The sequence below is a fragment of the Gymnodraco acuticeps genome, unplaced genomic scaffold, assembly GCF_902827175.1.
Source record: "Gymnodraco acuticeps unplaced genomic scaffold, fGymAcu1.1, whole genome shotgun sequence".
In the NCBI taxonomy this organism is placed as follows: domain Eukaryota; kingdom Metazoa; phylum Chordata; class Actinopteri; order Perciformes; family Bathydraconidae; genus Gymnodraco; species Gymnodraco acuticeps.
The window spans coordinates 191608-215563 of NW_022990346.1; the positions used below are offsets into that span (position 1 = coordinate 191608).

The window sequence follows — 23956 nt, forward strand, 5'->3', positions numbered from 1 at the left end:
TCTGTTGCCGAGTGTGAAAGAGTATCTGCATTGATTTGGAAGTCCAGGCAAAGACCAAAACATAATTGACAATAAAATGCGTCAGTCAGATGAATGAAGAGCTTCACAGGAAATTGATGGAAGATTAAATCTTATCTGTAGTCTACAAATCAGGAATTGTCCTTATCTTATAATGAGGAAATATGTTGGCATGTTGAGCATCAACAGAGGTTGCACAGTTTTAGTTTAACTTGAACTATTTGGATTTTATCACATCACCGACTGATCATATAGTTTTTCAATTTAGAAACTGACTTTTTTTGAAAGACTGACAATATATTATAAATACAGCTTATATCACATAAAGAGAATTTACTCAACTAAAATGTATTTTTGAAATGGCTTATTGTAACACCTTTAACAACATTACCAATCAAATATCTTTGTCATTGGGTTCATTTATTACAGAAACATTTATGAGCAGCTCAAGCTTGTGTCCAATTAATCAAATTAACATTTTATCAGTAAATATAAAAAACTGAATATAGACTTTTTTTAGCTTTATGCTGATACAATTATGGTTACAAAATGATTGAACTAAAACAAAGGTGCCATTGTCGTGATTTTATTATAATCTAATTAGACTTTCTTCAAGGGGCTTTCCATCGTTGTTTTCCGATATACCATCCTATTTATATTTCATTTACTCAGGAATTCCTGGTTCTCATCCGGCTTTCAGTAATAGACTTAAAAAATAATTCTCCAACCACATTATAATTCTAGCTTCAGTAGGTCATTAATCCAAACAAGGTTACCTTCCTTCTGTGGCTCTCAATTTGACAGTAAAAAAAGGTCCATCTTCACAAGTTACAATTCACAGACCATTGTAACTCAAAGTACTGTTTACCTATGACATTTATGAACTGTTTGTGTATCAGTGTAATTAGATTAAAGGTCATTAAGCTGTTATAGGACCGTAATAGTCTAATTCAGGCTGAAAAATGTGTTTGTTACAATTGTTAGAACATAATCAAACTATATGCCCACTTCATTATCCTATTATTTTATAGAAGAACATTGTTAATGAGAATTTCTTACGTAGTAGTGGTTTTGAAGAAATTTTAGAGTGTAAAGAGATATTATTCTATTGCCCTAAAAGGACAAAATCAAGGATTAATCCTGTGTTAATACAACGTTTGATGTTGCAACAAAATGTAGGCCTACTTTCTGATAATCAGCGTTTATGAGAGGGTATGTTTGTGATCAGTGCGTATAGCCTGCAGCAGACAGGTGCAGCCGCCTTGTGCTGGATGAGCTAGATGTGCACGGTGCACTCAGCAGGCTCCTGGTGCCATGAGGAGATCAACATGACAGCTGGCACCGCCTCATCACAACAAACCCTCTCCACACTATCATACCCTCAACTACACATGGTTATCACGCCCTGGACACACTGTTAATACCTCAGCACCTGCCTGCTGCGCACTTTTTGATAAAGAATACTGCTGAATGTACTAAATATTAATCTATGCTGAAAGTGTTATCAAATATTATCATTTATTATGTTCTACCAGAACTTAAAAGGAAAATAAATAGTCAGAATCACACAGCGGGGACATTTACAATTTAAAAGCAATTGGACAGTGCAGGCTAAATACAAAGATGCCTACGATTACTAGAGTAGAAGACTAACATTAAAAAAAGAGGCAAGCACACATTAATAAAAGAAAATCAAATGAGTACATCAATCAAAACAAAAATGAGTAGCAGCACTATAAAAGTGAACATAATCAAATTAGAGAGTTGGCAGAGCTGATATTGTTCCTACATAGTCAATGAAATGTTGAGTATAAATATGATTAAAATATTTAAATACACACATCTATGCATCAGAAAACACTATTTTTTAGGGATTCCATTGTACTTGATGACATAAAGCATTACTGCCGTAGGCCTATAATAAACCTGCAAATGAATAGTATAGGCTATAGACATACTATAGTATTTTTAATGGTGTAACTGTATGTATTTTTGGCGCCATTCCCTCTCGCCTCGTGCTCCAAGCCCATTGAAGTCATTCGGTCTTTCACTGCCAGCACGTTCTCCGAGCAGTGGCGCATGCAGCCTTGTTTCAATACACTTCAGCATGGAGGTACACGGGATCGGACACGCGCCGCCCGCGCTCTGACGTAGGCCTCCTGCCGCCCACTGAGACTCCTTATCGGTAGAAAGTGGGCCGTCCCTCCGCCGAGGATACAGAGCCGTTTAACACGTGAGCCTCATGTGACAGAGGTAGGTCAGGCGAAGCGGAGAGTCAGAGGGTTTATTTAACTCGTCTCTCTGTCCTCCCTCACTTTCCCAACGCGCCACCAACAGGGTTACCTTCCTTCTGCTGCAAGACCACAGCGTGGACATCGCAGGAACTAACTTGGACCCATTTTCACAAGCAAAATAACCTTTACATTAGTACGATTGGTATTAATAATAAATTATTACAAATCTTGCACGTATTAAAAGGCATTTTAGTGCATTTTCTCTTTTCCAACTTTTTTCATCACACACACATAAATTCGTTTTTATTTCTGAGTGCCTCGACTTTACTGCGTAATTGGAATAACAATAATGGAGCGAATTCCCAGCGCACAGCCTCCACCTCTGTCCAAACACCAGGCTGATCTGTCGGACATGCAAGGGTAAGTTATACTTTGAAAATATGCTTTCCTTAAACGCACTTGATATGTTATTTATTCTGTACCTTATACTTCACCAAACCATTACCTCATAGCTAACCGTTCTGTCTCCGTATGTTTTTAGGATGGATTTCCCGATGTATGTTTATAAACCCAGGCGAGGAATGAAGAGAGGAGAGGAGAGCAAGGTGAGATATTATTTTGCCTTTTACTACCTTGTTACATTTTAACAACATGTATTTTTGATAAAGGATCTGAACTGCCTTGCAGTATTTTGGTAGTCCCATAAATGGTTGACCTACTTTCTGCAATGAAATAACTTCTGGAGTCCTCCCTGTCGGAGCTTCTAAATATAAAAAAGACTATCACTGTGTGCTCTCAGATTATCTGAATTTAACAGTCATGGCAATTTCTTTTATTGCAGGAAACCTACAAGCTGCCTCACAGACTTATTGAGAAGAAAAGGCGTGACCGGATAAACGAGTGCATCGCTCAGTTGAAAGATTTATTACCAGAGCACCTGAAACTCACGGTAAATTCATGCTGTAGCTGGAAGGGATAATGGGATTCACTGTATTGAGTTGCATGCACCATCAAGTGGCTGTTCAGTGGTATTACATCATGTGTGCGTCAGTAAAGGACAGTCCAAACTGAAAAGAATGTACAAAAAAAGAAGAAACGAAAGAGGATGTCTCCTGTCATTTGTAAATGTTTAAACTTGGCCATTTAAAAACAATATGCAGTCAAAAAACAAAAGAACTGCAATAAACCTTATGCTCATGAATCCATGTTGCTTTTACATATGGCCTCTATAATGTTAAATATATCTTATTGATTATGCTGTCCTTTATGATTGCTGCTGTAGTGTTTTGGTGATGAGAAAACTAAGAGCATGTGTAGCGGAGCAGTAGAGCATAGACTCTATGTATTATATAATAGATGTGCTGACTGTGTTTGTTTCCGACAGACTCTGGGCCATCTGGAGAAAGCTGTGGTTTTAGAGCTTACACTGAAGCATGTGAAAGCCCTCACCTCTCTTCTGGAGCAACAGCAGCAGAAGATCCACGCTCTGCAGAACGGCATGCAAATTGGTAAGCTGCAGATCACTTGCACACAGAAATGCACATGCAGCAGGATGGTGTGTTGGACAGAATGCAAATGACCAAGTTAAATATACAATGACAGAATGCTGAAGAGCCACAGGTTAATAAGTGACTTGGGATATAGTGTTGGCACCAGAGGTCGCGTTAACCGAATATATTCCGTCTATGACGGAATTCTTTTGACAATGACGGAAAAATCTGAAAGCAGTCCGTCATTTTGACGGATTAGAACAAACTCAGAACAGCGCCAAAGTTTCCCCGCAGCAGGGCTCCGGTGTTATGCCCTTATGTCGTTTCCAGACCTAACTATGCCGTACAAATCATTGAAATGTCTGGGAGTTTATGCTTTACGCTGTGGCGCGCTCCCGCGAGGTGCAGTGGGCATGCACAACACGGCATAACACCGGCGCTAATCCCCCCCCCCAGTTGACAGTTGTGTACAGACCGACGGGTAATAATGGATTTTGACGGAAATTTTACGATCCTGTCCGGCAAAATGACAGGCAGCGAAAAAGTCTAGCGCAACCTCTGGTTGGCACCATATCAAACTGCAAAAATTCTGACTGTGTTCTCTTGTTGTTTTTACAGAGCACCCGTCTATCAACCAGGAGAAGTCAGAGGAGATGTTCCGCTCTGGTTTCCACATGTGTGCCAAGGAGATGCTTCAGTTTCTTGGCAATCATGAGACGGATGAAGACCTCACCCCATCCCATGTCATCAATCACCTTCACAAGGTAGCCGCAGAGGTGCTGCAAGGTCCGGTCCGACCCCGCACTCCTCTCAGCCCTCAACCCGAGGAGACCCCTGCATACCACCAGCACCAACTGCACAAAGAGATGCCCACCAGCTCACCCCCTAAGCCCAGCGAGGGCTATGGGAGGAACTGTGTGCCTGTCATCCAGCGGGCGTACGCTCCAATGAGCAGTGAGCAGAGTGGCAGTGATACGGATACAGACAGCGGCTATGGGGGAGAGCTGGAGAAGAGGCCACAGGGACGGCCAGATGTATACGGTCAGGAGAGCCAGCTGAAGCGAGGCCTGGGCGGGACGCAGAGCTCCGGCATAAAGCAGGAGGACGAGGAGCCGCAGCACAAACGACCCCGGGTGGAGTCGTCTGAGGATGAGCTGCTCTCGGGTGGAGAATCATCCACATCATCGTCCTCTTGCAGTTACGGCAGTTACATGAACGTGTCCCCTAACCATCAGCCTCCTCCTCACCCCCTCTGCATGCCTTTCTACCTCATCCCCCCTTCTGCTGCAGCCTACCTGCCAATGCTGGAGAAATGCTGGTACCCCGGGGCTGTGCCCATGCTCTACCCTGGCATGGGAGGCTCTGCATCGTCTATGACAAGTGAAAGACCATCTCCACCTCAGTTTGTGTTGTCTCAAAGGGGAGGTTCTCCAGCCCCAGCCATATCTCAGACCCCCATGGACTCCCCTGCCCTCCTTCAGGCACTAAAGCAGGTACCACCCATCAACCTGGAAACCAAAGACTGAGACATAAGAACAAACAGGAGTGAAGAGACGATCCTGTTCTAGTAACTCGGAGCAGAAACGGCAGTAGGAATGAGAACATGACTGATCCTTCCCATAATCCATTCTCATTCCTGTCCTCTGTTCCTCAGCCTGGAGGTCAAACGGCAAACTGGATAAATGATCAGGAAGAGATGGAGGAGAGGGCAACATCCGTCCACACTTGGAGGATGTAACGCTCTGTTTGAATGTCAAATGCTCGGTGGTATTAATCAGTGCAAATGTATCTCATGAACTGGACCACACAAACACACAGACACTTGGATGAATGTAAAGAAAGAAATGTTAGATGCTGCTGTGAAAGTAAACGCTGAAGACACTGATGCATCGCCCTTGTAGCTGTTGCAATAGACACACGCCATATTTGTACTTTAGAAAGTGTTGCACCAAATGTTAGCAGTCATTTTTCACCCAAGGTTTGTTGCCTACGCCCTTTAGGTCATCATTATCATAAATGAGAATGCCCTTTAAACCAAACACTATGATGACTGGCCCCATAAGATAATAAAAAAAGGAGTTTCTTCAAGTGTGCACCGAAGAGAGTACACCCAATGAATGGATGAAGGAATGGGCCACCATATGACCACACTGAATGAGAAGTCTTGTTTTTCATTGACAGACCTTTGAGATGGATTTTCTGTAACTATTGTTCTTAGACTTCTTGTACATTTCTATTTTTTGATACCTGTTGCTGCACTCTGTCCGCGGGAGAAACAGAGGGGGGGGCAGAGCGTGGACAATTGTACGTCGTGTACTCAGAACTGTGTACATACTGTAGCACTGTGCTGGACCTGGTCTGCATACACAACATCTGTTTCTGCTCAAGTCAAACCTGGTGTTTGTTCTTGCTTTTGCCTTTTACTTGTGAAAAGCTGAAAAATCTAAGATGTTTATTCTCTGTACTTTGTATGAATACTGGATTCAAAAGGAGAGCGGAGGAGAGGAAGTTGAATGTAAACATTTTACCATAAGACTAGTTTTCTATAGAATGAGGTACTTGAAATGTTATATTTTGGGACCTACATGAAAGATGTTTGATGTACATATTTTGTCTATAAATGTTGGTATACATTATAAGTGTTTTAATAAAGTATTTTTTTTCCCGTGGAAAAACGCTTTGACTATGTACAGTATGTGAAAGAAAAGGAGAACATATCAGTGAATAACTAATGCAATCTGTTCTTTAACAGCTCCACAACATTCTTGTCACAGGGAACACTTATATAATGGCAGATCTGTAGCCCAGCTCTCCTGCTGATTAACCGTCTGCGCCCACTCACACAACAAGTAAATACATATACGTGAGTGTAAACAGTTTGAGTGAATCACATGAGGCAATGATCAGGATCCATCTGTGGCCTGTAAACAGCCTGGACTGATTTTTTTTTTTAATCATATGTACGATTTAAAATGAAATGCTATTATCCCAGAATTACAACATCTCACTGTTTTTACACTCCCAGCACTGTAAATGCATACATTGAAAGAAATACAACTTATAATAACAACATATATTGTATTGTGCAATCACATGTATTATCTATGTGAGAGCACCTACAATCAACAAGGCTTATCTCATGCTGAAGATTTCTACCCAGGTCTCCTGCAACATCATAAACTCTTATTATTGTTTCCGCTATCATTTCTGGGCTGTTGGAGTGTTGTCTACCCTGTTCACATAAACTGAAGGCCATGACATGCATTTTAAATGTCATTAGTTCCTTCTAAACTGATACTCTAGAGATCTACATGTCCAGTCCAGTCATTTGTTTCCAATGAGTGATCATTCGCAAGCTAATTTTAGAGCTGTAGTAAGCCCATTATTCCAGCTAGTTAAACACATCTATACAGTCAAATAATTATTTTAACGCTCATCTCAGTAGTTGGTTACGAGGCATACCATGTAACCACAACATCAACATCTCTCCCTCCCTCATTGTCTCCTGTCTGTTTCTATTTCTGTCAACCTGTCCTATTAAGGGAATGAAACTCAGAGCTATTTATTTTTTTACGAAAACGGTTAACGGTCCATTTCTTTTAAAATATGTTCAATAATGTGTAAGAATGTTTATTGATGTTTAAATCATTCACGGACTTTCCGAACAGGCTTAAAGACCATGTTCCCCAGGTGTTGCTAAAGATGTAATATAATCTGGATTAGAACTGCCAATTATTTTATTTGTACTTCCCCTGGACAGGCTTTACCATTAACATGCAGTCTGATAGTTTAGCCTTTAATGCCCCCTACTGGGTATTACATATACATACATCCTGTTATTATGAAAATGACCACTTCTCTGCAGAACCAGTGATCATTTTATTATATTATTTTCTGCCCAGTCAGCTTGAAATGTATTATTATTTTTATTTTATTTTTTACTGCTTTTTATTCTTTCTACCTTCTTTCGTGTTGTGTACTGTTTTTATTTTGTTCCATGCTAAATGCTTGTAGCACTTCGGGATCTGAACTCAGATATGAAGTGCGTTATAAATGAAACCCATTATTATTATTATTAGTAAATATCTGCTACACTGGAGACACTTCAATTAACTTGTTTGGTTCATTTGTTTTAATACAGATGAACTTCCACCCAGTATCGCTCTTACATAAGCGATACACAACATAATCACAAATCATTCACATTTCCAGTTAGGCAAACCACATAGTTCAGATATACCACTTAAGCATACAGTATGGATTGTGTAACACTTTTCTCTTAATAAAATAATGTAGAATTATTCATATTAACCTGACTGTTGTAAATTGAAAGCCTGAGAATGATTGGAAAATGTCTCACTTGAAACATGATTGTCTTGTTTCTTTTAACAAATCAAATCTAAAGCCACAAGAACAATGTAAATGATCACATACAGTAAGTAGTATGTTGTGATATATATACATCTTATTTGTTGTTTGTTAGGCATGATAACTGTTATTGCTAACAACATTTCTTTAGCACTTTCAACTGTTTGTTAAACACTCAATGTCAAGGTTTATGTTCCCCTGTGCACTGCCCTTTAAATGTAGCCATGCTTTGCCTTCGAGAGCAGAGGAATAACTGAGGCCTGTGGACGCTGAGATGAGAGGACAAGTTTGGATTAGGACAGGCTGTGTTTCCAGCCACTATGTTAGGTCGCAAGCTTAAGACCTCCAGGGTAGGAAGGGGACTGCGGAGGGAAGGAAACACCCGGGTAGGAGTCCTGTGTTGAGGATCAAAAGCTGTCTGTGGAAGAAAAGATCTAGTCTTGTGTGATCCATGGCCTTGGTTGGCCCAAGATTTGCAATCTGACATGTTGTGAGGGGGGCTGAGGGAAAAGGAGAAGCTCCGTGGGACCAGAGTTTCCCCGTTGGCACCAAGACTCAAACCCAACCGTCGCGCTTTCCTCTGAGGTTCAGTGTGTACCACCAGGGGAATTTGACTTGCCAGACTGCGACCCAACGTGCGAACACAGGAGGTATTCTGAACATCTTTCCTCCCTTCGCATTCCCTTTTAGGAGATGTTGATGTCAGCTGCCTCTTTTTCTCTCCAGCAGCTCGGTTCTCTTTGCCTGAAAGACAGAAAGCAGAGTCTGCACAGGACCTCTGACCTGATAACGGTATATGTGTCGTTTCAACCTCTTCTGAAGACTGGTGTGGAGGGAGCTGCATGTTGAGCGGTGGCTTAGAAATAACAGTTTGTCTATGAAGTCGAGATCTAGATCGCCTTATGGGGGCTCCTTCCACCACCAGGTTTACTCCTACATACTGAGGAACTTCTACTGCAGCCTGGTAGAGGGATAAAGACACAAATATATGCACTTGGTGTGGCCTCTATAATTCAGTGTACTTCCCATGGAAATTCTAACATGATATTTGAATATATTCCTACCTGTTTGAATATTAGCTGAAATCCTCCTGTGTAAGCACCAGGATCAGTGCGTCTGTCGAGCACCACCCTCAGTGTGTCCAGCTGCACAGCAGGGCAGAGGCGGGCGGTCACAGCGGTGGAGCAGGACATGGTCGGACTGGCGTTGATCTCCAGAAGCCAAGGCCTCAGATCTCTGCCCAGCATAAAGTCGGCTCCATAGAGCTCGAAGCTCGCTTTGCGGGGCTCTACGAGGTCCTGGGATGTCTGCAGGGCACGGACCACCGCTTGCTTCATGCCCGGGACCACAATTGACTCCCACTCTGCCCCAAGGCCCTGCAACTGCAGAAAAGCCTTAAACTGAGAGCAGGACCACATGTTATCCTCAGGAACCCCTGGGTGGCGCTCACGGGACGGCTGGAAGTGCTTCTGGATGGAGTTGTTGCACAGGTGGACTGAGCTGGGGAAACATAAAAGAGATAAGGCCATGAAGGTTAGTGAAAATCATGCTTTAAATGAAACTCGATCCTCCTTGCATTGTTAAATCATATCCTCCACAAAGCAGATACAATATAGAGCAAAGGTCAAGAACAAAAGAAAAATGTACTTGTCCAGAGTTTTTGTGGAGTAGGGCTGAGTGGAGAACCGCAGGTAGCACTCTCTGTAGAACCAGATAGTCAGGGGGTTCCAGTCCGTGACCAGGAACCACTGGCGGAGGTCAAACTTGGTGCCATGGACCAACAGAGGACGCTCCAGGTATTTCTGAATAACCCACTTGCTCTCCTTACTCAGGGCTCTGTCACTGTCCACGAGTGCCAAAATCTCTTCCATGCGATTCATGCACATTATACCTAGAGGGGTGGTTGCAACATGATTACATTAAACTAAGAGGATATGAGGACCAAAAAAGCAGGCTTGAATTAGTACAAGTACAAGTAGAAAAATAAAGCAATAGTGACATCCTCATGTCAAAATGTACTTTGCAATAATACAAGTCACCAAAAGACCACCATATTTATATAATTATTAATGTTATTTGTATTTCTATTTCTTTAAACCTCACCTCGTCCTCTTGACTTGGCACCTGGTTTGATGATCCATATGTTGTTTAGTCCATCAGTATCAAGCTGAGGGCAAACTTCCTGCAGTCTGATTAACATGGCCTGGCAGCGCTCCACAAACACACCGCTACCCCTGATTGATGCACCTTCACTACAAACATGAAGAGTGTATTATTTTAAGAAGGTGAGTTTTCATTAATTCCTAATATAATGCAGTCCTTCAGACAGTCATTATGCTTCCATACTGAAGAGTTATGTAAGTAGGCATACTGGTTATTCAAAGAGGGGGAAATTATATAATCCAACATTAAAAGTACCAATGCATAATAAAACAAGTTACTGTGTGGTGTTAATAAGACATTAATGTCCAATACAATGCACACAGGAAATTAAGTGAAAGAGCTACTCATAGTTCAGAGTTGATTTAAGATTGAAATAGGAAATATTGTTCTCAATGGTGGCTGTTTGCATGCCTGTTTATACAGCAGGGCACTATTTATCTTTTTTATACCAACTGCCAATCATAGTTTAAATATTAGCATGCAGTATCTTGTTTACTTTATAGTATTTGTACAGAATAAACAATAGTGTGGGACTGGGACATGCTGTATATTTCCAGTGATGTCTACTTGGGCTGTACTGCAGATGCACTAAGTGTGACCTCAGCAGGATCATTTGAGCATTCCCAGGAAGCTCCATGAAAACATACTCACTGCACAACCATGTAGTAGTCTCGCAGAAACTCAACCCAATGCTGTTCCTTCACTGATTGTGGTGTTTCTGCTGTTGAATCAATATCGCTGTGCTCCAAAACACTGAGAAACTCTTGACACACGTGCAAAGCCATGTCAACCATTCCTGGACCAACAACTTGATGCTCCACATTATCCAACTCTGTAGAGAGAAACAATGCTTGGTCTCAATAAACATTGTGTGGTCATTTACCAAGAACACTGTTTTGGCTTTTTGTTCCTCACCCTCTGCTTGGTCTCTCGTCCTTCTACTTGTCTCAACTACATGCTGCAGCAGACTGGTGCATGCTGTTCTCCTGAAATCCTCTTCATAGACAACAGAACGAGAAGAAAAGAGCACACAGAGAGAGAAAGAGCATCTGTTTAAGATGATATCATCACAAAAAGGGAATGTGCATCTATTTTTCCATGTACCCTTTACACCTGTCTTTGCATATTTGATTCAGCATTATATTGACAAACTAGAGAATCCAATTCCTGAAGAAATTGCTAGTGGGAATGCTTTATGCTGAAAAGCTGACACTAAACTGCTATGCTGAAATGTAAAGTGTAAGAAGAAAGTGAAGAATTTAGATTGAAATTATACATGAACACTGGGGGCTTGAATGTGTGATGAGAGAAGAAAAGAAAGTGAAAAGGCTTGGAAAAGCAGCAGAATATTTGAACTGCAAACTTTCATTCAACTTGATGGTGAATGATCTGTCGCCATGCCAACGGCATTTTATGACATCCCATAATACGCTTAGATGCGTTGATGGCTGCATCGTTACCAAACCTGGGAAGTTTTGGGCCATTTGGAGCATTTTCACTGAAGTTATGAGAAAACCGTTTTTCATGGCGAGCATTGTGTTGCCATGGCAATGGAATTTGAAGAAATCTCAAAACTGTCCCGTAGATGTCTTCACGGCTGGACTGTTAGCACACATGTGAAGTTTGAGCACTTTTTGAACATTTTCATAGGAGTTATAGCGACATCATCTTTTATGGCGAGGGATGCGTTTCCATGGAAACGGCATATGATGAAACCCCATAATTGACGTAGAGCTGTTGAGGGCAGGACCAGTAACCATTATCTGAAGTGTGGTGCTATTTTGACCCTTTTCATAGGTTTAGTGAGAGGAAAGCATTTTCATTATTCTGAATGAGAGATAAACCTGTTACATGTGAACGTTTTGTTGAAGAACCGTAACAGATATCGGTGACATTTCAAAGCGTGAAGCATTTCAAGGAACTTGAGCATCTGAAGTGTACTTTTTGTGTACTTTCAGGTTAATAATGTGGCCTTTTTGCAGATTAACTAAAGGTGTGCGGCTGCTGTGGTGGGGAAAGATGAGGCTGAATTTACAATGGAGTTTAATGGAGACATGTTGAAAGTTGTTGTCACTTCATGCCCTCAAGAGGCATTTTGTTTAATTTTTTTTGCTTAATTTTTTTTTATCTTTCAAGCTACGAGATGTTTTCCTACATTTGTCATGAAAAATTATGTCTCAGGAATGTAGGGTTTTGGAATTATGGCAGGTTTAAAAGAAAATATGAACACAATTAAATCTGTCCTCTAGCTGTGACATCACGCACTCTAAAATCTGAAGAAGGCCTCTTTACCAAGGTCTGAACAATGTTTAATATCTGTAAAAGTAAGAATCAGATTTAAAAGTTGTGTTACACGAATAATGTGAGAAAGATGTGTGACATGTTAAAGTTGGAATGAGGTTTCTGAGTGAAAGTATGAAGGAGCAGTTAGCAGTTGAAGAAGGAGCAGTTAGCAGTTGAAGTTGCATGAAGATTGTTCAAGTCTGAAGAGTTTCTCCATTGACTTCCATGTTAAAAATGGGATGTATTATGGGATGTATCTCTTGAATTATGAAAGTTATGAATGATAAAAGTAATAGCCATTGATTCACGACCGAGCTGAACGTTTTGATGTTCGAACGGAGTTCTCATTCATAACACTCCGTTTGATGTCTCACTATGGGATGCGCCTCATCGCGGAGCAAACAGAAGCATCAATCTCATTACGCCAATCCTGATTGGCTGGAGATCTTGACGTCAGCGTCAGGGAAATCACCCCCTATAAGTAGCTTGCGCCACAACGCATTAGAGATGGCAAATCCGGATCATTTTATGGACTCGGAGTCTTCTGAGTCAATCATTGAAGAGATCCGGATCATACGAGTCATTTGAGTCATTTGAGTCATATGAGTCAGCATGACCAAGACCGTAGAAATCCTACCGGTGAAACCGAAAAGTTGTTGCATTTAACCAGCATATTAAACTAACGTTACATTAACCTCCGCTACACAGTGTCTTTTGCTTTAATAAAACATGTGTGTGTGTGTGCATTTTAAAAAATAAGTGTTTTGCATTATATGTATATAGTTATTTTAATATGTTCCTGTACTTAAGCTAATTTTGCACAATTGTGTTTTCATTTAATAATAATAATAATAATAATAATAATAATAATAATAATAATAATTGTATAATTACATTTTATATATTCTAACTGTTTTGCAATTTTCTATCATTTGTTTCTTTTTGTGTGCCATGTTCAAAATAAACGAGTTTCCAAGTAAGATCCTTATTGGAAATGCAGATATTATTACAGGAGACTGTTGCACAACATGACCATTTTGTTAGAAGTCTACACTGAAACTTAATTTAGAGCCGGAAAAATCGCGGGATCCGTGAATCCAGGTCAATGATCGAGAGAGACCAGTAGCCTACGAGGACTCAGAGCCGTAACATATAGCAGGCAGCAGATCCAGAGATCCAGCAGACTCGTCCCCATGCACGAATCTACAGCAGACTCAGCCCCTCCTCCGGCTCGCACGGCTCCCGCGAGTCCCACGGCTCCCGCGAGTCCCACGGCTCCCTCGACGAGTCGCAGCAGACTCAGAGATTTGCGGACTCACGGCTCACTCACAGCTCACGGCTCACTCACGGCTCACTCACGGCTCCCGCGAGTCCAACGACTCACGGCTCACTCACGGCTCACGGGACTCTCGCGGGAGCCGGAGGAGGGGCTGAATTTGCTGTTGATTCGTGCATGGCGACGAGTCTGCTGGATCTCTGGATACAACAACGTTGTAATGTGATTGTACACGTTATAAAGAGAGTAAAGAGTGACGCAATTTATAGTTTTAATTGTTACGTCACATCAGGTGTAGGACTCAAAGGACTCGGGTTAATCGAGAGGGAGACTCGTCACGACCGGCTCATTACTAGGATCCGGGTTAATGATCCGGATGAATCATGACTCGCCCATCTCTACAACGCATGCGCCATTCAAACACCTCTTCTCGCTTCAGAGCACATCTCTATAGTAGCCGGACAAGCTTAACGGTCCACAGACTGAACCCAAATATAACCATTTCGGTCGACGGGCGCTCGCCGGCTACTCCTTCTGCTTCGCAAGAAGACGGTAATACTAACGCCATTTAGTATTAAAATCGACCTCGCCGTTCTTTCCCCGGAAAGTAAGGTAAGGTTTGGATTTTTCTCAAGCTAGCTACGCACCTGTTGCTAGCTATCTTCCCCTTACTACCGACACCACGGTAGCGAGGACGCTTTTCTTTTTCTCTCTCACGGAGGAGAAAAGGATTAGAAGTATATTGACACACCAGTCAATATTCTTTGAGAACAAAGGACCCACACCGTCCCTTTTTCTCCGGATTAAGGACGGGTTGGTAACACTTTTTCTCTCAACGACGTACCTGTTACGAGCGGGTCCTCTCCACGCCACGAGGCGAACAAGATGGACGCCTCTCCCCCTCACACCAGAGGAGTCAGGGACTCGGAGGCTCGGTCATGCGGCTGCGGGTTGAAGATAGCAGGCACAGACTCACACCAGGTCTGCTCGTCCTGCCTCGGGCTAGAACACGCCCAGGAGGCTATCGACAACCCCGGCTTGTGCGGGCATTGTGCCCTTTTCACCCGAAAGAGCCTCCACCGACGGCTAGCACACCAAGCTAGCTTGTTGGAACAGGACTTCCTCATGTCCACTGATTCGCCGTTTGGCAATCAAGACACGGGGGCGTCCGCCGCAGAGACTGAGCCCCTCACTGTGTCGGTCTGGGGCTCACTAACAGCGGCAGCTGCGGAACCGGGATCCCACGCCGTTCAGGACGGGACCCGGTCGCGGCAAGAGACGCGGGAACGGAGCCCCACGCCTCACCAGGCGGGAGCTCCCGGCGAGACCTCACCATGGTCTCGCCCTCAGAGGCTCGGCCTGCTCCGCATACCGCCGATGGAACTGCTGGTGGCAGCCCACCTCCCACTGAGGATGGGTCACCAAGCAGGAACCCCACGCTGCCAGCGAAGGTGGACCGTTTCCAGTCGACCATGACTGAACGTTCCTACAGAGCCGCAGCGTTGTCCGCCAAGGCTCTGAACGTTGTTCAGGATGTGCTTGACATGCCCATCGTTCCCGAGGGGATTTTCGGCTCCGCTCTTGCCTCCATGCAGAGGAGATGCGAGTCGAAAAAGAAGGAGGACGAGGCCCTCCACCTCTGCCTCCCTCGAAGGGCCCAGCCACTGCCTTCACAGCGGCAGCCCTTCGTCCAAGCTGCTCCAAACCCTGCTCGGTTCAAAATACCGAAAACGCAGAGGTCGCAGTCCGCCCCGAGTCCCCAGCCCAGGCATGGGACGAGGGCGAGCTGGCCTAGAAAATCTCCGGTTCCGGCTGCAGCCCAGGCGCAGCCAACCCAGAATTTCGGCCAGCAGTCGAGGAAGAAGAAGCGAGCGGCGTGACAGCCCCTCCTTCTCCCCTCTGTGACAGAGCTGGAAGTCTACGGTTCCCCAGCTCTAAATGTGTTCCCGCCGCCTTGAGAGATGCCTCAACACCATCCTCAAGTCCGCGTAAACACATGTCACACACTTATTGATTTTTCTGTCACAAATCATTTTCCGCTGACGCATCCAGGCTTCGAGCCAAGGGCGCAGCTCGAAAATGAAAAGAAAAACAATAAAAACAATAAACAGTCCGTCAACTGTTCCCCTTCTGAGAGCAGCTACGGCCTCTCTCAAAGGGCGGACAATTGACGGGTCTGTGAAGGCACCACCGTCACGCGCATGCGCAGTGCCGGCTGGGGTCGTGAAGAAAAGCCCGCCCCGAGTCCCCAGCCCAGGCTGGAGACGAGGGCGAGCTGGCCTAGAAAATCTCCGGTTCCGGCTGCAGCTCAGGCACAGCCAACCCAGAATTTCGGCCAGCAGTCGAGGAAGAAGAAGCGAGCGGCGTGACAGCCCCTCCTTCTCCCCTCTGTGACAGAGCTGGAAGTCTACGGTTCCCCAGCTCTAAATGTGTTCCCGCCGCCTCGAGAGATGCCTCAACACCATCCCCAAGTCCGCATAAACACATGTCACACACTTATTGATTTTTCTGTCACAAATCATTTTCCGCTGACGCATCCAGGCTTCGAGCCAAGGGCGCAGCTCGGAAAAATGAAAAGAAAAACAATAAACAGCCCGTCAACTGTTCCCCTTCTGAGAGCAGCTACGGCATCTCTCAAAAGGCGGATTACAGGCGGGTCTGTGAAGGCACCACCGTCACGCGCATGCGCAGTGCCGGCTGAGGTTTTTAAAAGCACCACCGCCACGCGCATGCGCAGTGCCGGCTGGGGTTGTGAAGGCACCACCGTCATGCGCATGCGCAGTGTCGGTGGGGATTGTCGAAAAGGGGCACCACTGTGTTCAGACACTAGAGGGCCCCATAACACAACAAATAGAGACTCAGAGGGGAAGAGATGTGACATCTCCACTGGCTCTAAGGAGCATGCAGTGGAAGATGCTCACATCATCTGCCTGGGTTTTCAAGACAGTAACACGGGGCTACAGACTCCAATTCGCTGTCACCCCCCCTCGCTTCTCGGGCATTCTGCATTCGCAGGCCCGAGGAGAGTCAGCCCATATTCTGGAGAAAGAGATTCTCTCTCTCCTAGAAAAGAGGGCTATATCTATTGTACCCGCCGAGCAGAGTCAGGGCGGCTTCTATTCCAAGTACTTCCTCGTTCCCAAACGGGGAGGGAACGGAATTTGGCCAATACTTGATTTGAGGGCTCTGAACAAATATCTAAGAAGATATAAGTTCAGAATGCTCACTCACACATCTCTGCTGCGTCTCGTGCGACAAGACGACTGGTTTACATCAGTCGACCTGAAAGATGTGTATTTTCACATCCCAGTATATTACCCACACAGGAAATATCTGAGATTCGCATTTCAGGGGATCTGTTATGAATACAGAGTACTCCCCTTCGGTCTGTCTCTCAGTCCAAGGGTGTTTGTACGATGTACGGAAGCCGCGATAGCCCCGTTAAGACAACAGGGTATTCGCCTGGCGACCTACCTGGACGACTGGCTGCTTCTCGCACAGTCGGAGCAGGAGGCTGTTACGCAGACGAATGTCCTCGTAAAGCACCTGCTCAACCTGGGTTTCATATTAAACACAGAGAAGAGCATGTTGTGCCCTGCGCAGACTATACTCTTCCTGGGTTTACGCCTGAACTCGGTGCCCTTTTCAGCCCGCTTGTCAGCGGATAGAGTGAAAGCTTTCAGAGCTTGTCTCGCTCTTTTCCAGCTGCGCAAACATGTTCTCTTCAGATCATGCCTGCGATTGCTGGGGCTCATGGCGTCAGCCATCCTGGTCGTACGACTGGGACGCTTACACATGAGGGAGTTTCAGCGCTGGGTGGCCGCCCTAAAACTAAACCCCGCGCGTCATGGCGCGCGGAGAGTGATGGTTACTGTGAAATGCGTAATGGCACTGCGCCACTGGCTGCACCCGACTTTTCTAGTACGAGGTGTGCCTATGGGTGCTGTCCTTTCACGGAAAGTGGTCACCACGGACGCATGTCTGACAGGTTGGGGAGGTATTTATGAAGGTCGCCCGGTGAGGGGTCTCTGGAGCAGAGACCTCCAGCGGGCACACATAAATTACCTGGAGCTTTTAGCGGTGTTTCTCACCCTAAAACGCTTTCTGCCTTTCCTCAGGGGACATCACGTCCTCGTGAGGACAGACAATACGACCACGATATCGTATATTAACCGCCAAGGGGGTTTGCGTTCTCTCCAGTTACACACACTGGCGCGCAAACTTATCCTATGGAGCGGTAGGTGTCTCCTCTCTTTGAGAGCGACGCACGTACCGGGAGTGATGAACCTCGGGGCAGATCTACTGTCCAGAGGTATACCACTTTATGCAGACTGGACTCTACATCCAAGGATTGTGAGCCAGCTGTGGGTGCGTTACGGCAGAGCCGCGGTGGATCTGTTCGCATCGAAAGACAACGCTCAGTGTCAGCTGTTCTTTTCGATGCGCGATCTAAATGCACCGTTAGGCGTGGATGCACTCGCGCACAATTGGCCCCCGGGCCTTCTGTATGCGTTCCCACCCCTGGCTCTGATACCCCCAACTCTGGCCAGAGTGAGAGAGCAACGCCACACACTTATCCTGATAGCTCCGCACTGGCCAGCTATGTACTGGCTAGCGGAGATATATCAGCTGCTGTGCGGGCAGCCATGGCAGTTCCCACTACGCAGGGACATACTGTCCCAAGCGGGGGGGGCGATCTTTCACCCACACCCAGAGCGCTTGGCTCTATGGGCCTGGCCCGTGAGTGGTACAATCTGAATACAGTGTGACATGAAGCTGACCCTGGCAGCTGCCAAGCGAGCCAGTGGCACTCATGCACTATCTGTACAGTTTTCATGCACTCAGTTTGCCCCAGGGCAAACAGACTGTGGTTGAAGCCTGACCCTGCCTTTATCTTAAGGCGGTCGGTTCGGGTACCACATTTGACATTAAGGCATCCTCCCCGCCACTGTATTCCTCCGGGGAACAGCGGCCGGATTTGCCGTGTCCAGCCCGTGCTTCACGCACGTACAGGGACAGATCAAGGGTGCTTTGTCATAATGACCAACCCCTTGTGTCCTGGGCTAACCCTTATAAGGGCAAGCCTGTTACTAAGCAACGGCTCTCCCACTGGTCTGTGGAAGCAATTGCTTTGGGGCTCATACGAGTCAGAGTTCGCAGGCACCCTCGGGTCCGCGAGCTCTTTCGACTCAGAGTCTGGCTGCATTCTGGACTCTGTCCAGGATGTCTCCCATCAAAGACATTGGTGCAGCGGCGAGCTGGTCCTCGCCGCTCACTTTTGTCTGCCTCCTAACAGGCTGGACGTTCTGCTCCCAGTGTGACTCAAGCAGTGCTGGGCACCTGGTTGAGTCAGAGCTCTATCTGTTAAGTTCTGGTTGGTTTGGTGATTTTCGAGATAAGCTCGTCTGGCAATACGGGAGCTACAATTTCCCATAGTGAGACATCGAACGGAGTGTTATGAATGAGAACTATAGGTTACTTACGTAACCCCAGTTCTCAGAGTAACATGAAGTGAGATGTCTCACCAGACGGCCCTCCTTGCTATGGTGAAGCGAGAAGAGGTGCTTATTTTGAATGGCGCATGCGTTGTGGCGCAAGCTACTTATAGGGGGTGATTTCCCTGACGCTGACGTCAAGATCTCCAGCCAATCAGGATTGGCGTAATGAGATTGATGCTTCTGTTTGCTCCGCGATGAGGCGCATCCCATAGTGAGACATCTCACTTCATGTTACTCTGAGAACTGGGGTTACGTAAGTAACCTATAGTTTCTGTGATGTTCAATGTGGGAGAAGAAGCAGCGCAAAATAACCCGGCGGAATAATAAATAATTTTGTGCGTAGCATAACAGATAGTTGGAATGAGTAAATAGAACCACACAGCAGACCTATGAATGCGTGCTGTTCATCCTCTGCCCCAAGCCTGTAGCACCTTGGGAAGAAGGTGTCGGGATCAGCTGTATCAAACCACTGAAGGTTACGCAGGTTCACACAGAGCCCCACCTGGAATTAACAGACATATAAACATAGGAGTTAGAGAATACTGGTTAACCTAGGGCTATTTTGGTACATAATCATTGGAAACTCTTATGGGATGATACCTTGGTGGTAAATGTCCCAGAATTTGCATAGTGGTTGATCATTTGGTCATTCCGTAGGGATCGACAGTCGATGTAATCCCGGCGTGTTGTCCAGTGGAAATAAATTGTTTCATTTCGAACCATGCGAGACTGGAAAAGGTTGGGCAAAAGTGTGAAAAATGTAAATATGCTGTTAGAATGAACGGCAATTCAAAAAGACACATGGAGATGAAGTTTTCGGAGAATGCAGTAATAGCACATTTGATTGCTCTCACACTGCACAAGATGTCAGCGTATTGTTGGTTCACTAGAACATTATCTTACCATGAGGTCGTACATGTCATCGAGGGTCTCGTCTTTCTCGCCTTCATCCACTCTCTCTGTAGAGCAATAAGTAAAGAGTGTGTTTGTGTGAGGGTGCATGTAGACTAGGACCGGGGGTAAAAGGGTAGGGGTCTTTGTTATAGGTTGCTGTCTGTAACGTGGGACCCAATGTATCATTTATCAGGTGAGGGGTATCCTTGTATCCATCTAATCTAGTGCTCGAATTACATATATGCTAACCTCTCCTGCATTTTTAGCTCTGAGAGTTAAGAAAAATATAACTGATCTTTTTATTATACCAAATTTAAATCACCAAATGAACTAAAAGATTTAATATGGATGACTTTGTGGAAAAGGTTAAATGTATGTTGGACACGAGCCCATATGTAGGTGCTGTCTTCCTTGATCTCAGGAAAGGCATTTGACACAGTTGACCACCAAGTGCTCCTTACAAAGCTGACTCATTTCAATTTTTCGGCAGTTTCGATACATTGGTTTAAGTCTTACTTATCGAACAGAAAACAGTGTGTTTTGGTCAACGGTGCCAAATCCCCCTACCTTGTCAACCCTGTTGGGGTTCCACAAGGTTCCATTCTTGGACCGTTACTTTTTTCACTGTACATTAATGACTTGCCTAATGTATGTCCTGAGTTGAATGTGCAAATGTATGCCGATGATGCGGTCATCTTTATACACGGGAAAAACACTGAAATTATCTCATCCTGTCTCTCTAATGCTTTGGACAAGGTTCAACACTGGCTGAACAACATTTGCTTACAGTTAAACGTAAAAAAAACAGTATGCATGACGTTCAGTAAACGACCAGTCAAAATAGAAGGATCCAACGTGTTTTTAAACGGAGCAGAATTAGAACTAGTCTCCCACTTCAAGTATCTTGGAGTCATACTGGACTCGAACTTGACTTTTAAGAAACATATCAAGAAAGTATCCAACACTATTAAATTCAACTTGCAAAATTTTAAACAAATTAGACCCTTCTTAACTGTCAATGCTGCAAAGTCATTCCTCCACTGCATGATTCTATCCCACATTGAATACTGTTTTACAAACTGGTCGTTTGCTTGTGCCACACACCTGAAACCCATAGAACAGCTGTACAAGAGAGCTATCAAGGTGTTTGACAGAAAGCCTTATTCATACCACCACTGTACCATCCTTGAAAACACAATTTCTTGAGCTTTGACAATTTTAAGTCTTTTAAAAGTATGTGCTTTATTTATGAATGTTTATATGGACTGTATATCATCATATCATGTATTTTGTTTGTAAAATGTAAACTTCTTAAATGTTTTATGTGAGGGACTGCGGATGGAAATGAGCTCAGAGCTAAATCTGGCACAGTTACGCTTGACACATTTTAATGTTTTAAGTGTTCATTACTGTGCATTGTCCCTGCCAAATAAACGATTAAATAAATAATATATATTGTTAACACTTTCTATGACGCCAATGATAATATTCATAATGCTTTATAAACGTGATGATAAGACATAAGATTATAAGATAATTGTTTACAACAATGGGAATTATGAAAGGATATCTTACTTGCAATTAAAATGTCAGTTAATGACCAGCAATTATGTAAAAGTATACTACCTTATTAGTGATTATAAGATATAATAGTTATTTGTTAGTAATACTGTGAGGTTATAATGCACATCTATTCCGTCCCCAGTATATCAGTCGCTCAGGCACAGCTGTTTTTTCGGGTGTTGTTTACACCTACACTGCATGTTGTTTTCTCAAAGGACTTTGTCCTCCATTGTCTTACCAGTAACATGAACACTGACATCACCATCGCCGCCATCTTCCTCTTCATTGCCATGGTAATGAGGTGCTCTCTGGGTAGGATTAGGCAAACGGCGTTCAACCCACCCTCTGGCCCATAGGGCAGCACGGATCACTGGGTAGGGCCCCTGCACTGAAAACACCTTCCTCAGCTGAGAATGAGTGGAGGAGTCATATAAATAAGAGTCAAATACAACACAACACATAAAAAGATAGTGGGTGTAAATGCAGAGGTGTACAGTGACGTCTGTGTTTCACATATAATCACCTTCACTGCCTTCTCTACCAGTGTTTTGGCTGTTTTCAGCCTGTCAGGCTTGATCGCTGGCAGGCTTGGCACATTACGACGTAGCCTCCCTTCAACTGGAGCCACTGTGGATTGTAACACTGAGACAAACTGCTTGGTGAAATGTCTGTATAAGGCAACTGTGTGCAGGCATTTGTATGCAGATCCATCCACTTACCTGGCACTTGTTGCATTTTCCTGATAAGTAATCTCTTCAGCAATCAACATAGCGTGGTCAGTTCTGTGGGGATAGAAATATGTTTACAAAAGCATCATTTTCTGATCATCATATTATAGGATATTATCATTCATAGAACAGAAAGACATATACAAAAACATGTTTACTCTAAGACCAAGACCATGTACAGTAGCTACCATTTCATAAACTGGAAAATGTGTGGGACCTAGCTGAATCTAAATCTGAACAGAGCTGACTGAGGCTGTCACAGCACTCAAGAAACCCATGCTCAAAACACACACACACACACACACACACACACACACACACACACACACACACACAAACACACAAACACAGACATGTATTGGTCTACATGCACAAAAGCAGGTATAGTAGGAAACACATGCTCAACGTGTCATCTATGACAACAATAACATATCTAGCTATGAACAATAGCATATTCAAACCTGTCACATCGCCACTGTCCCGACGACCACTCTGCCCACAGTTTCACACAGTCCTGTTTCCTACCCGCTGACCCTTCCCATAGCAACCGTGCACACTTTAATGTTTACAGTTGCCACAACAACAGTACCCATGAGAAACAGGACGCTGCGCATGGCAGTGAAAAATATTTCATCTTTTAGCCACGCGCTGAACAAAGTGGATCACTTATCTGATCTCACGCTATCAGTTGCAGTGTGGCTTACACGTGCGGGCGTCCACTCGGGTGTGACAATGTGGCAGGTGGACAGCCTCATGTGATCGAGAGAATTCATGCTGAGGCCAATGTGGAGGCTGCTCGGTTTGAAGTGCTTTCGTTGCGACCTCAGTAGAGGTTAAACAAATAATAATTACGTGTCCTGCATCTTTAATAGCACGCCTGTATCACCGTCACTCTGTAAAACATGTGAGCTGCATACCATTTAGATTACATTGAGTATAGAAAAGGCAGATATCCTGCTCTGCGTAATACTCTGCCGTCCCACAAGGTGGCATCCAAGGCTTGCTAGTATTTTCTATTCAGTTCTAGTGTGTGAGCTGTATCAATAATGTGGCAGTTCTCTCTTTCATGTTATGTGCTCACTGTTCACTTTTGCAATCATGTTTGTCACTACTTTACTAATGATTGAAGAATATATCGCCTTGTCTACATATAGACATACTTTTCTTAAGGAAAATGTTAGTTGATTTAGACTAATTAGTTGTTCTTAACGTGTATTCCCATTTAATCCTGTTATCAAAACAAGTATAATATAATAGCCTACACAAAAAACTGAATACAATACAATTGAATGGGACAATAGCATAACTAAAAGTGAATTTGGCAGATAATATTTCTCCTTTTACTCTATACTTTCACTAAACGTTTGGATGATCTTACCTTTAATTGAGTTGTTGTTTTTGTGTTGTGGTATTGATACTTATACAAAGGATCTAAACAATT

At 44.2% G+C, this 23956-nt stretch overlaps 2 protein-coding genes across 2 annotated transcripts; one reads left to right on the forward strand and one right to left on the reverse strand.

Moving 5' to 3' along the window:
* Nucleotides 1-2247: 2247 nt before the first annotated feature.
* Nucleotides 2248-6419, forward strand: LOC117551049 (class E basic helix-loop-helix protein 40-like). Its single transcript, XM_034223717.1, has 5 exons — nt 2248-2672; nt 2794-2857; nt 3094-3201; nt 3637-3760; nt 4361-6419. Exons 1-5 carry the CDS (start codon nt 2602-2604, stop codon nt 5266-5268), a joined length of 1275 nt encoding a protein of 424 aa, XP_034079608.1. The 5' UTR covers nt 2248-2601; the 3' UTR covers nt 5269-6419.
* Nucleotides 6420-7894: 1475 nt separating this feature from the next.
* On the reverse strand, nt 7895-23154 carry ttll3 (tubulin tyrosine ligase-like family, member 3). The gene is made up of 13 exons (XM_034223864.1): nt 22977-23154; nt 22507-22569; nt 22311-22429; nt 22026-22194; nt 20234-20289; nt 19931-20059; nt 19718-19832; nt 11189-11269; nt 10925-11105; nt 10214-10362; nt 9758-10001; nt 9175-9610; nt 7895-9071 (listed from the first exon to the last, which is right to left on the reverse strand). Exons 2-13 carry the CDS (start codon nt 22520-22522, stop codon nt 8292-8294), a joined length of 2475 nt encoding a protein of 824 aa, XP_034079755.1. The 5' UTR covers nt 22523-22569; nt 22977-23154; the 3' UTR covers nt 7895-8291.
* Between the last annotated feature and the right edge of the window lie 802 nt (nt 23155-23956).

Coding starts and splice junctions, on each gene's coding strand:
- ttll3 (XM_034223864.1), bottom strand. Junction 20,290..22,025: donor TGTCAGTGTTCATGTTACTG/GTAAGACAATGG, acceptor ATTGCTCTACAG/AGAGAGTGGATGAAGGCGAG. Junction 11,106..11,188: donor GACGAGAGACCAAGCAGAGG/GTGAGGAACAAA, acceptor TTCTCTCTACAG/AGTTGGATAATGTGGAGCAT.
- LOC117551049 (XM_034223717.1), top strand. CDS start 2,602: ATGGAGCGAATTCCCAGCGCACAGCCTCCACCTCTGTCCAAACACCAG. Junction 2,673..2,793: donor GATCTGTCGGACATGCAAGG/GTAAGTTATACT, acceptor GTATGTTTTTAG/GATGGATTTCCCGATGTATG. Junction 3,202..3,636: donor CAGAGCACCTGAAACTCACG/GTAAATTCATGC, acceptor TGTTTCCGACAG/ACTCTGGGCCATCTGGAGAA.